The sequence below is a fragment of the Pristiophorus japonicus genome, chromosome 18 (assembly GCF_044704955.1).
Source record: "Pristiophorus japonicus isolate sPriJap1 chromosome 18, sPriJap1.hap1, whole genome shotgun sequence".
Taxonomy (NCBI): domain Eukaryota; kingdom Metazoa; phylum Chordata; class Chondrichthyes; family Pristiophoridae; genus Pristiophorus; species Pristiophorus japonicus.
In genome coordinates, this window is record NC_091994.1 from 92,428,749 (window position 1) to 92,442,917 (window position 14,169).

The following is a 14,169-nucleotide window of genomic DNA, read 5'->3' on the forward strand; positions in this document are numbered from 1 at the left end:
CCAGAACTTTGCTTGGGTTGTTGGCTGTTGTCAGCCTACGAGAGGCTGATGGTTGTTACCTAGTCACCCATCACCCCTGTACTCGCTAACCTTGGCTTATGGTTAAGCAATGCCTCAATTTCAAAATTTTCATCCTTATTTTCAAATCCCTCCATATCTCTGTAATCTCCTTCAGCCTCACAACCCCCCGAGATGTCTACACTCCTCTAATTCTGCCCTCTTGAGCATCCCTGATAATAATCGCTCAACCATTGGTGGCCGTGCCTTCTATTGCCTAGGCCCCAAGCTCTGGAACTCCCTGCCTAAACCTCTCCGCCCCTCTCCCTCTTTTTCCTCCTTCAAGACTCTCCTTAAAACCTACCTCTTTGACCAAGCTTTTGGTCACCTGTGCTAAATTTTACTTATGAAGCTCGGTGTCAAATTCTTTATCTCATAATACTCCTGTGAAGCGCCTTGGGTCGTTTCACTACCTGAAAAGTGCTATATAAATACTTGTAGAAAATTTTATTTATAGTATATATAAAAATAAATTGTTGTTGCGATGTTTATCTGACCGAGTCACTTCCTGCAGCCCAGGAGCACCTCAATATGATGCAGTGTTTGTGCTTTTTTCACAGATGCAAGCAGTCAGACATCGCTCCAGATACTTGTCCCAGAAATTTGTGTCACAATGGATTCTCATCATGTTGGCACGGAAGCAGGCAGATCTGCGGAATGTTCTGGACTATCGGGCAGAGGAGCACGACAGGAATCGATTATGGTGATTAGTCTTGCGTTGTGGCACAGGAGTGTTTTTATGCATTGTAGCAAATGGCTGTGTGGGGTTGATGAGTTAAGGATGCGTTTACAAAAACCCACTTTATTTTTCCGCAGCAAACGATTTCTGACAATCTGGCGGAACAAAACTCTCCTGCAGCATTTCCTGGAGAAGAAAAGAATTGAGGAGATGCAGGAGATCTGGGAACAGTGGAAGACCTTCACTGTAAGCTTGCTAGTGACTAGGGGACTGGTGAGTGAATCACAACGTCTGATACAAATCATTTTTTATTTGATCAGTTTACGTGCTGAATGTTTTAATCTACATTTGTATAAATAAGTTAATGTCAGTATTCAAAATGGATTATTATAAATAAGCTGCAGCACGGAATTATTTATTGTACCGCTGTCCTGTTCCAGTCTGCAATGGCTTTCAGCAGGGCTATTAACTAGGATTTAATTTTTACTAATTACTTGTTGAGTTTGACAGTCCTTAAACTGATTTCATGGTCTAGGTTGTAATCCAGACAAATAAGAATAATAACATCTGAGAGTATTTGGAGTTTTAAGCGTGAGCTTGGCTGAGTGGGAGCACTCTGTCTAAAGCTCCTTGGTCACTAATTGTCCCTTTCACATGGGCTGTCCTGCACTCTGCACACTCACCTGGACAGAAGCCGGCCCAGGATCATTTACCTCCCTCTCCCGTTCCCTCTCTGGGGACAGGAAGCGTGCGGTCTCTGCTTGTCTCTGATCAGCTGCTATGGTCGGTAACATGTTGGATGCAGAGCCTTCCCCCCCCTCCCCCAACTCCCTGCTCACAGCTTGTTAATAAATCGCCGAGCCACATAATAAATGTCTGTGCAGAAATGTGCTGATGTAAGGAGGATTGCTGAGAGCAAGGCAGCCTCTCCCCAGAATAACCGCCCCGTAGAAGCAACTTCCATATCTGCTTTATGCCTCTGGTGTTTTTTGTCGAGTTATCGGTCATCTTTGTGGGCAGGACTAGGATGGTGGGCTCCCTCCAGCAGTTGATCCTTGGCCTTCTTATATTGACAGATAAACATGAGAAGCGGGGCCTCTCCCTGTGTGTCAGTAGTGCGGATATGGATCGTTCCTTAATCCACCCATACTCTGTTCATGTCTAAAGGCATCCAGTCAGGCACTGCTGGTTCTGTGCCCTTTGCTGCTCACACTAACAGAAGCTTCTCTCCCACACACAGTGCCAGCAGAGGCTGGAGGGGAAGGCGTGGCAGGTGTGGCGGAGACGGTTCGTACAGATGCAGGTGTCGCGAGCGTTTGCGGCTCAGGAAGACAGGATCCTGATGTCGGACGTAGGTACCAGAGTTACAAACAGCACGACTACAGCATCAATTACTGCTCTCCGCAAGTGATTCTCGCCGTTAAATGACTCCAGTTGCTCGCCCAGTTACCTTTCTCCATGTGTGAGCCAGACATTGAGGGCTGGCACTCACACCTGCTTTTTTCAGCTGGGGTCACTGGACGGTGATCAGGAACAGAAACTCTGGCTGATTTCCCCTTTCTCTAACCCAGGGGTCACGGGTCAGTGATCTGTAGCAGGAACCCTGGCTGGTTTTACCCTCCTTGACCCAGGGGTCATGGGGCAGTGATCAGTAGCAGGAACCCTGGCTGGTTTTACCCTCCTTGATCCAGGGGTCATGGGGCAGTGATCAGGAGCAGGAAACCTGGCTGTTTTTACCCTCCCTGACCCAAGGGTCACAGGGCAGTAATCAGGAGCCCGTAGCAGCTGCCCTGATTGAGATCAGGTACAGGCCGAGGATGGAACCTCTGACCTTTTTGCCTCAGTACCAATGGGTGATGTATTTACTCACTGAGCTATTCATTCACAATTATTAACTGCTGACAACTTCTGCTGGACCTCTTAGAATTTGATTTTTCCTCCTTTTAAGTCCAGAGTATTACCAGCTGTTTGTTTACATTTTTGCTCCTTCAGTTTGGAACGTGGATGGTTTTGGTCAGAGATCATATCGCACTGTGTTGGTGTCTCCGTATCTGATGAAACAGATGATGCGGGTGGAAGAACTCTGGTGCTGTTGTTCTGGAGTGCGATGCAGTGTACTCCTCTTCTGGATCACTCACTCACTTTGTATCAGTAGTGGCGGCACTGAAATAACTGGTTGCCCCCTTGTCCCAGACAAAATACACCGAGACTCCCTTAGCAGACAAATGCAGAGTTAGTGTTTTGTTTTGGACCGCTATTCATTTGAATGTTGCACAGTGTAAGGGGAAAATGGGAAGGCTTCTCCTCCCACGAGCGGGGCCCCTGATATAGAGGGTCGACGCTCGCCCCAACCCGCGTAACAGCCCCCGGAGTTAGCAGACAGAGACGAATGGCAAGGTATAACGATCTTTTATTACGAACGTCTGGGAACACCTCATCACAGCCGCCTGTGAGTAGAGATGCTCTCCGAACATAACAATCATACAAATTTTATACATTTCAAAAACCTCTCCGTTCCCTGGTAAGACCTCCCTAGGGGCCCAAGTTTCCACAAGAAAAAAAACGGGCGCCCCTCCGAGCTGGGCGCCCGTTTTTCGCGCCTAAAACGGCGCCTAAAAAAATCCTCGGTATTCTCCACCGACTTACAGGTCCTCTGGCTCTCGGCGCAGCCAGCATGAGCTGTGGGGGGGGCGGAGCCAGGTCCCGCCGCTGAAAACAGTGCCGGGACCTCTGCACATGCGCGCTACAGTCGGCACGCAAGTGCAGTAGCTCCAGGCGCCGAACTGTGTGGGAGGGGCCCGAAGCACGCAGCCCCTAGCCCTGGCTGAATGGCCTCACTGGGGCTGCGTGAAGAAGGCTCCTCCCACGGCCAGCTCCTGCTCCCCGCCCCCGACAACACCCGACACCCCCCCCCCCCCCCCCCCCGCCGACCAGACCGACCCGACACCCGCTCCCCCCCCGCCCCGACCTGAGACCCGCCCCCCCCGACCCAACCCGACCCGCGCTCCTGTTCCCCGACCCGACCCCCCCCTTCCCTCTCTCTCCCCCCTCCCTCCCCTCTCTCTCCCCCTCCCTCCCCTCTCTCTCCCCCCTCCCTCCCCTCTCTCTCCCCCCTCCCTCCCCTCTCTCTCCCCCCTCCCTCCCCTCTCTCTCCCCCCTCCCTCCCCTCTCTCTCCCCCCTCCCTCCCCTCCCTCCCCTCTCTCTCCCCCTCCCTCCCCCTCCCCCCCCTCTCTCTCCCCCTCCCCCCCTCTCTCTCCCCCACCCACCCTCTCTCTCTCTCTCTCTCTCTCTCTCTCTCCCTCCCTCCCTCCCCCTCTCTCTCTCTCTCCCCCCCTCTCTCTCTCTCTCCCTCCCCCTCCCGCTCAGCGGCACGAACGGCTGCAGAATTCTCCCTGGCTGAAGCACTTTCACACAGGTAGGAAGATGGTTTATTTAATCTTTTCTTGGCTTATAAATGTTTATTCAGGTTGGATTTATTTGTAGAAGTATAAATAAGGATTTATTGTCGAATTTAATGAGTTCCCTTCCCCCCCCCTCCCCCCCACCTCGTTCTGGACGCCTAATTTGTAACCTGCGTCTGATTTTTTAATGTGTAGAACAGGTTTTTTCAGTTCTACAAAAATCTTCACTGGCTCCATTCTACTTTAGTTTGGAGTACATTTTCACTGTGGAAACTTTCAAATCAGGCGTCAGTGGCCGGACACGCGCCCTTTTGAAGAAAAAATTCTGTTCTAAACTAGAACTGTTCTACCTGACTAGAACTGCAGAAAAAAAAATGTGGAGAATTGCGATTTCTAAAATAGTCCGTTCTCCACCAGTTGCTCCTAAAAAATCAGGCGCGAATCTTGTGGAAACTTGGGCCCTATATCTCTAATTGAACTACCTTATCAGTGCTACTTCTCTAATTGGACTACCTTATTAGTGCTACTTTGGATTGACAGGCCAAGACCCTCGTGACCACCTTAGGCCGTGACCAGAATGACTTCATTAGGTCAGAATTTGTTAATTCTCCTTGATGCCCGTGAGTTTGCCTCGAGCCTCTTCGCAAGGTCTTATCAATGTCTGTTTAGGTTCTCGCATCGTATCCTGACGGAATATTATCTAATGTCCTGGTACATATTGAATTAATAACTTCTGGAGCCTTGGTACTGGAATGTACAAGGCCAAAGAGAGGCCTTTTACCTCCTTATGGATCGGTGTAGGAACCAGCACTTTAACCCTTGTCCCGCTGGTACCCCTAATGCCAAATTTTTCTCTTACATTTCCCCCCTTTTGGCCCTTGGCTATACGCCAAGATGGCCATATTTCCCGATAACGATCTCCCTGAAGGCAAGTTCCAGATAGGTCCGTTCACCTGGGTGGCCATCTCCCAAGCTTCGGGACCTCCTGAGACCTTTCCCGCAGAGTTATATAAGGTAAGTCCTTCCTGTAGGACTGCTTAAATTTTCATCCCTTATGGCCTTAATCATAGTGTGTGCTCTGACGTATCATTTGGCCTATTTAATTCGTGCACAGGTTAGCCCGACCAGTACCATCAGGACCAGGCTTTGTATTACTACAAGTGCATGTGATATAATTCTTATCCATGGGTGGATCTGAATATTAACATAGAAACATAGAAAATAGGTGCAGGAGTAGGCCATTCGGCCCTTCTAGCCTGCACCGCCATTCAATGAGTTCATGGCTGAACATGCAACTTCAGTACCCCATTCCTGCTTTCTCACCATACCCCTTGATCCCCCTAGTAGTAAGGACTTCATCTAACTCCTTTTTGAATATATTTAGTGAATTGGCCTCAACAACTTTCTGTGGTAGAGAATTCCACAGGTTCACCACTCTCTGGGTGAAGAAATTCCTCCTCATCTCTGTCCTAAATGGCTTACCCCTTATCCTTAGACTGTGTCCCCTGGTTCTGGACTTCCCCAACATTGGGAACATTCTTCCTGCATCTAACTTGTCTAACCCCGTCAGAATTTTAAACGTTTCTATGAGGTCCCCTCTCATTCTTCTGAACTCCAGTCCAATGTTCCACAGTTTTGAGTACCAAGGCTGGTTGGCCAGCATCGCGTTAGTGTCTCTTTGTAGGTTTGTCTATTTCTTCCATCAGCTGGATATTGCACCAATCATTCCTCACTTAATTCGGGTATCTGTTTTTCTTGCGGTTCCCATACTGCCTCCTTGTACCCTTCTCGGAAGGTATCCGTGACCGTTCCGTGGATAATTTCCGTTGTCTCGGGATGTATGTGGTATCCATTTATGTCTATTTTTCCCAAAGGCCTGAAACAGAAGTTAGGGTTGGTGATGACACAGAGGGTGACTCCTTCCCTGGTCTTAATCGTCGGGTTGGCTGCTCCTGTGCTCACGCACCAATCTCCATTCCCTTGTGGAGCAGCGATTGTTTCGGAATCGTGTTTGAGAGGAGTGATACTCAGCATGCATCCGTTTGTTTGGTGGAATCTGCAATCATCATTCGTCATTCGTGGCATACCTCGACATAAAATCACTTGATTATTTTTATATCAATCGGTTATGTCAATGCCTTTCGTACTAATTTAATTTTAATCACCCGTCTGGCAGGCTGATGGTAACGCAACCGAGTTTGGTTTCTTACTTCACCGATATTATCGATCTGGTATAAGAGGTCTTCCTGTGTTACATCATACTGTGGTATGGACAACACAAATCCGATCATATTCACCCGCCCAGTAATACATCTGAATTTTGGCACCTATGCGTGACTATTCCTTCGTACCTCGCACGTGTTATTCATTGTTAAGTATGCTGTTCGGGATCCAATCTGGTATGTCCCCATTCTGGAGTTGCACCAAGTTATGTTGTACTTCACTTAATATCCAGGCCCCATACCCGGAGCAAACTATCTCAGCTTGTAATCGTTTACTTATGTCGTTCCCCATTGCGTGGATCAAATTTATTGTCTTGGCATGCTTCTGTAATGTATGGGCCTGTAACAGTTCCTCTTCCGCGCCATCTTCCAACCGCGCTTGTAGGGCTTGGTTATCCATGTCCCTCCCCAGTAAACCCCTCAAGATTTGCGTTATGTTGTTAACCCGGTCGTCTATTGCATACAGGTCTATCGTTGTAACCCCCTGCCGCATAACCTGTGCCTCGTGTTTCCAGTATTCCCCTTTTTGTTCGACCTTGTCCTGTTCCCTTTCTGACATTAAATCTCAGGGTAGTGGATTCCGGGCCTTCTAGGATCCGTTCTGTCAGGTTCTGTATAGACTTATAGTTTCATTCCCACAGAAGTTAGGAAGAATGAGTAGTCGCTGACGCACCTCAAATTATATCCTTTCTTTAGATTCTTTCATTACTAGGTCCCCTTTGGCTCCAGTCTTTATGGAGGGGCTTATGGGGGGGACTTGCGTGGTTGTGCTGGGAAGAGTTGTTGTCCCCAGGGTGGTTGTCGGGGCAGTGCTAGGGCTTCCTTTGGGCGTGTTTGGTGTCCCAGCCGGACTTTTATTTTGCAGATACCTCCCTTGGTCTTCATTGTATCCCACTGGCCAGTTTTTCTAAACATCCTGGAGTCCCACCCCCCTTTTTGCTCCGTTCTGTTCCCACCCTTCTGTTTCTTGCGGGGTGGATTTAGCTGCTTGTTTTGCAGCTTCGTCCGTCCAGGCATGAGCTTCTCGAACTGAAATTCCATCCAGTTGGATTTCTGCGCCCTTCCCCTTTTGGTCCTATGAACTTACTCCTGTTCTCGGAATCTACTGGCGCCCATGGCATCGGCAGCCTGCTGCATTACAACCTTACTTAATACACTATACATAGCCATGCGTTAAAATAAGTTCTGTCCTTGCTCCAGCCCTTGGCTGCTGGGATGCATATTTCGTCAGTTAAATTAAACAAAGCCCCATAGCTCATGTAGTTGTGTCTTTCCTGCATGTGCTATATCTCTCGTAGTCCATCTGCATTATCCAGTGCTTGCGAGGGCCTTAAGGTTCCCAGTATTATAAGACTATTATCTGAATGGTGACAGATTAGGAAAAGGGGAGGTGCAACGAGACCTGGGTGTCATGGTACATCAGTCATTGAAGGTTGGCATGCAGGTACAGCAGGCGGTTAAGAAAGCAAATGGCATGTTGGCCTTCATAGCGAGGGGATTTGAGTACAGGGGCAGGGAGGTGTTGCTACAGTTGTACAGGGCCTTGGTGAGGCCACACCTGGAGTATTGTGTACAGTTTTGGTCTCCTAACTTGAGGAAGGACATTCTTGCTATTGAGGGAGTGCAGCGAAGGTTCACCAGACTGATTCCCGGGATGGCGGGACTGACATATCAAGAAAGACTGGATCAACTGGGCTTGTATTCACTGGAGTTCAGAAGAATGAGAGGGGACCTCATAGAAACGTTTAAAATTCTGATGGGTTTAGACAGGTTAGATGCAGGAAGAATGTTCCCAATGTTGGGGAAGTCCAGAACCAGGGGTCACAGTCTAAGGATAAGGGGTAAGCCATTTAGGACCGAGATGAGGAGAAACTTCTTCACCCAGAGAATGGTGAACCTGTGGAATTCTCTACCACAGAAAGTTGTTGAGGCCAATTCACTAAATATATTCAAAAAGGAGTTAGATGTAGTCCTTAATACTAGGGGGGGTGGCGGTCAAGGGGTATGGCGAGAAAGCAGGAATGGGGTACTGAAGTTGCATGTTCAGCCATGAACTCATTGAATGGTGGTGCAGGCTCGAAGGGCCGAATGGCCTACTCCTGCACCTATTTTCTATGTTTCTATGTATCCTGACTCTCCAGAGTCGAAGTAGCCGCTGCGGTCCCATCTCGGTGAGTGTTTTATCTGCAAATTTTAAACAGATAGCCTGGTCGTCACCAGGTGTTAGGTTCTGGTCTACTCATCTTTTATCCATGCATGCCGAGGTCACTCTGTGAAATCGGAGGTAAGGGTTAGGTTGGGTTTGTGGACTACACTTATCCACCGTGGGATACATTGGCTTTATTGCCATAGGTGATGGTGCTATGGCTGCGCACTGCACTATCCGTCTGGTCCCATTTTTAAAAATCTCTTCCAGCTTATTTATCTTGGCCTTTAACTCTTGAATTTGTTTTGTTTCAGTATCTTTCTTTTATTTGTATCAGGTGAGTATTTTTACATCAACTAGTTCTATTTTTATTTTTATTCTGACTATCCCACCATTTCCTCTGTCAGGTGAGTCTTTTTTATTCTATTAAGAAATCCAAATTAATAATGTCCAGTATAAAACAGCTGTCAATGGAAAGGGTGAACTCCTTTACATGTTTGTAAGAAGGCCTGATGACATTACGTGACTTCGCGTAATCATCCGAAATTTTTTTTTTTAAGTCTTTGTGCCTTCAAAACTTGCTTAAAATTAGGAATCCATTAAAACAGCAGAAATCATTAGTAAAGCCATCATAATAAAAGCCTTCTCATCAGGAAAGACAGCGTTTTAGTTTAAACTCCAATTTTTTCTTAACTTCTAATTCAAGTACTTGCCAAAGATTTTTTTTTTAATTGATTTAAAACGAGACCACACATTTTTAATAGCTATTTTGTTTACTGAAATCCAATTTTAAAATTCAGTAAGATTTTATAATTCCCAGTATTTTTTTCTTTCTGTGCTGAGTTCGCATAGCTTAGATATTTTCTCATCATTATTTTCAAAACCCTCCTGCTTGTTTAGACTGTTCGGGACTTTTCTTGATAAATAACGACCATTTTGGAAATCTTTCAAACTGCAGTGAAACTTTCTCGTAACTTAAAATCATTATCAATGGAGAGTGTCTTTTACCTCTTCAAATTCTTTTTTTCAATTAAACCAATATCTTTTTCACAGCTGTTATCAACTAGTATTTAGTAAGTTATGTCTTTTTCCATCGCAAACGCCCCTTTTTTTCAGCACCTATTTAGTACGTTACATCTTTTTTTCAGATCTTTCTTCAAATTAGGTTTTGTATTTTACATGGAAGGCTCGTGTCTCGGTAAATTTGTTAGTTTAAAATCATCAGACAATCGAAGACCCTTTTTCTTTCAAATTCGTTCAATTTGTTTTCTTTCAAGGCTGCGTCTTTATCTTTTTTTTTCATAACTAGAATGGAGTCTAGCACGTAGGCTTTGAGGGCTGCTTTTCGTTATCTCAAATGTTCCAGTTTCAAGGCCATTACAATGTCCAATTTTCTAAACTGCTAAAGCTTTCCATTTTAACATTTTTTCAAAAGTCCTTTTACACCTTCGCAGATAGCTCACCACTTGCCCAGGAGTTTGACCTGACCCCTGAAGGTATTTCTAGATTGTTTCCAAACCTTTTAGTTTTATTCCTCCTTTTTTTTTTTAAAAGAGATCCTATTTAATTTAATATTTTTTTTAGTTTGAATCCATTTCAGTATTTTGCTGTGCCTTCTCTTAATATCTCAAAATCCCAATTCAAATTTTGTAATGCCAATCTTTATTTAAAACTTTTTTTACTGAGCTAGAAGCTTTCACGTCAAGGTTTTACACAAAGGAAAATGGGAGCGTACTTCCCCAGCCCGCAGCCTCGAGAGACCTTCGCACGCTTTTTTAGAAGGCATTCTTTATCTCAGACTAAATTTATGTCTTTCAACCCAATGTAATCAATTACGTGTTTTCTGTCAACAAGTAAGTGAGCGTGTCAAATAAATTCTTTTTAAAAAAAAAAACACCGGGACCATGTATTTTTTATCTTTTGCTCAACAAACCTATCCTTTGTGCATTTCCTAGCTCCGTAACTTATCATCCGAATAAATCCACACCTGCGATTCTAACTTAAAACTTCCTACATACAGGACAACACTATAAAGGTTAAAAAAACTTTCACCCTGTCTGAAAAAGTGGGTGGAGCTAAAACAAACAGACAACTCCCCCATTTTTCCAAACAGGCTTTCAGACACACACAAAATTCATTCCGCAGTCAAAAAATCACACGAGGACTCTCGCTCAACGACAGACATTCACAAAAGTCTCTTCTTATTCAACAAAGCTTATTAATTGTTTGGCTGGCTCTATTTTTTTTTTGGATCCATATGTCACTTAAGATAGTCACTATCAGCTTTTTTATGGCATTACATAGTTACGCAAGTTACAATTAATGATTGGTTTTATTCGCCTTTTTACTAGCCGTGTTACCCATCTTCTTCGGGGCTATGAGGGTCTTGGGCACTCCCTTTAATTCGTGTTAGGTATGCAGGACGTTATTTATATCTATATGTCTTCCCTTGGCACCGTACACTCGTACTGCCACGCTTTGGGTCAATATATCCCGTCACTGCGGGGACGTCGTCTCTATGTCCTCACTCTCTCGTCCCTGCACCGTGCGCTCGTACCGCTTCGGGTCAATAGACCTTCCTCTATATCTTCCCTTGCGTCGTAACCTCGCACTGCCATGCTATCTCTACACGCGCGTTTTAGGTTGCACCTTTTGGCCTCCTTCCACCCCTAGATCGTCCCTGTCCTCCGTCTCCGTCCCTTCTGGACCTGCTACAAATGGTTCTTTGTACAGATGTCCTTCCCTTGAGGCTTACAATGACACAGCTCTAACTTGAAGGTGGTAAATTGAAACATACTCACCCCAACAGCTGGGTCATTGTTCCGTTCGGGAAGTCCGTACCCTGCTCGCAGCGCCAAATGTAAGGAGAAAATGGGAAGGCTTCTCCTCCCACGAGCGGGCCCCCTGATATAGAGGGTCGACGCTCACCCCAACCCGCGTAACAGCCCCCGGAGTTAGCAGACAGAGACGAATGGCAAGGTATAACGATCTTTTATTACGAACGTCCGGGAACACCTCTCATCACAGCCGCCTGTGAGTGGAGATGCTCTCCGAACAGCACAATCATACAATTTTTATACATTTCAAAAACCTCTCCGTTCCCTGGTAAGACCTCCCTAGATCTCTAATTGGACTACCTTATCAGTGCTACTTCTCTAATTGGACTACCTTATTAGTGCTACTTTGGATTGACAGGCCAAGACCCTTGTGACCACCTTAGGCCGTGACTAGAATGACTTCATTCGGTCAGAATTTGTTGATTCTCCTTGATGCCCGTGAGTTTGCCTCGAGCCTCTTCGCAAGGTCTTTATCAATGTCTGTTTAGGTTCTCGCATCGTATCCTGTCGGAATATTATTGAATTGATAACTTCTGGAGCCTTGGTACTGGAATGTACAAGGCCAAAGAGAGGCCTTTTACCTCCTTATGGGTCGGTGCAGGAACCAGCACTTTAACCCTTGTCCCGCTGGTACCCCTAATGCCAAATTTTTCTCTTACACACAGCATAAATAACATCAGCAATATTGTAATAGAAATGGGCTTAGTTGTGAATTAAGAAGGGAATACTTCGGTCTCTGAAGACATTGAGTTGTATGTTTGTACGATTATATAGCTGATCCTCACACACATACTGTCGTCACTCGCTGCACTAATGAGCCTGATGTGTCTGCTTTACCCCCAGGTTTTCACTGCCTGGTGCAGCTTGACTGCTGTAAAACAGGGCGACCCACGATTACAGCAAGGCGGTGAGTGAATATTGAGCTCTGCCAGTCTGTGCCCGGGGCTTCTGACTGTCTTTGCTTGTGGAGGTGAACAGAAGGCTGAATCCAAGGATTATCAAAACCTCTGCAAACTGTTACAGGTGTGGACAAGAGCCTCGTGTGCCCAGTGTCAGTCTGTCCTTGCTCCTCTTTCAGTTGGTTTCTGATCCCATTTGGGCAGTTTGGTGGCTGTGCATTTCCTTACAGACTGGGTAAAGGGAGCCCTGACGTCTTGCTTTGTAATCTGCTGGTGATCAGAAAAATGAGCAGCATCACAGAGGCCTGAGGTGGGGCCAGTACCCCGAGGCCCTGCCCAGGGAGTGGTTCATGGCGCTGGGGGAATCGAACGAGGGGCAAATTGTATTTGGGCCATTTTTCAATTTGAAATCATAGAATCTTGTGCTTTCTCTTCAAGCTCACTCGCTGATCTTTATATGGGGACCGAATCTGTCAGTATCAATCTTTGACTTTAATGTTACTTTTAAACTAATTGTACTTTGTGTGTTTTCCATTCAATTATTTTCAAGTTACTTTAATTTCTGTGTAAATGTTATAAATTTTGCAATTTAGAATATTTTAGAATTTGTGTTCTTTGTTCATTCCTGTACTTAATTCTGCTGGACAATGAATATATTATTCAGAATTATTTGGCCTTTTGATACTTGTTTTCTTAATGCCTAGTTTCCAGTCCGTTTGATCAGGCACAGCAGTGAGTTTGTATAGTTGCCTGTTTTTATTGGTATTACGAGACCAAGTCCCTCACTCTGCAGGTGTGTTTGTGTACTACAGTAAAACGTTGGATAAATATAGTTGGATATATTAAACGGACTGGCTGCCTTGCGTTTGTCCGGGTGCTAATCCTGGGACAAGCTTCAAACTGAGGCTTTATTTGGATTTGACATTTTTTGCTTGTGTCTCTCCAGATTCCTTTAGACGTGATTATATTGCCTGGGAAAGATGCAGCGGATTGAGGGGTAATTAGAGCTGGTTTCTACTTATAGGAAAAGGGGTTCCTCTTTTCTGGATTATCTGTGATTTGTGGACTTTGAGATTCATTGGAAGGAGCTAGCCCAGACAGGAGGAATTCTCCATTTCCTTTTTTTTGATGGGAGTCTCTTCTTGAGGAGGGAGAGTCATTAAGGAAAATTTCAAACGCATCTGTGCTTGTCTGTGTGCACATGTATTAAATGGACAAGGATATATTAAACGGACTGACTGCCTTTTATTTGTCCAGATGCTAATCCTGGAACCAAATTCAAACCGAGGCTTTATTTGGGTTTGAAGTTTTCTGCTCATATCTCTCCAGATTCCTTTAGACGGGATTACATAATCCAGGGGAAGATGCAGCGGAATGAATTTATAAATTTTATAAACTCTAGAATATTTAACAATTTACATTCTTTAATTCCTGTATTTAATTCTGCTAGACTATGACTATATTATTCAAAACTGTTTGGTCTTTTGATATTTGTTTTTCCGATGCCCAATTTCCAATACGTTTGATCAAGCACATAAGAACATAAGAAATAGGAGCAGGAGTAGGCCATTTTGCCCCTCGAGCTTGCTCCGCCATTTAATAAGATCATGGCTGATCTGATCATGGACTCAGCTCCACTTCCCTACCCGCTCCCCATAACCCTTTATTCCCTTATCGCTCAATCTGTCTATCTCTGCCTTAAATAAAGTCAATGACCCAGCCTCCATAGCTCTCTGGGGCAGAGAATTCCATAGATTTACAAACCTCTGAGAGGAGAAATTCCTCCTCATCTCAGTTTTAAATGGGCGGCCCCTTATTCTGAGACTATGTGTCCTAGTTTTAGTTTCTCCTATAAGTGGAAATATCCTCTCTGCATCCACCTTGTCGAGCCCCCTCATTATCTTATATGTTTCAATAAGATCACCTC

The 14,169-nt window shown here is 45.3% G+C and overlaps 1 protein-coding gene across 2 annotated transcripts in view; it reads left to right on the forward strand.

Annotated features, from left to right (window-relative positions):
• Positions 1-13,362, forward strand: part of LOC139229297 (uncharacterized) — a 68,652-nt gene extending 55,290 nt beyond the window's left edge. The window contains exons 16-20 of one of the 2 annotated variants that reach the window (XM_070860978.1): positions 618-760; positions 874-1,009; positions 1,977-2,087; positions 12,187-12,250; positions 13,189-13,362. In XM_070860978.1, coding sequence (XP_070717079.1) covers positions 618-760; positions 874-1,009; positions 1,977-2,087; positions 12,187-12,250; positions 13,189-13,247 — 513 coding nt within the window. In that variant the 3' untranslated portion in view covers positions 13,248-13,362. Of the gene's footprint in view, positions 1-617; positions 761-873; positions 1,010-1,976; positions 2,088-12,186; positions 12,699-13,188 lie in introns of those variants that run through there. The other variant, XM_070860980.1, reaches the window with a different exon arrangement.
• The last annotated feature ends 807 nt before the right edge of the window (positions 13,363-14,169 follow it).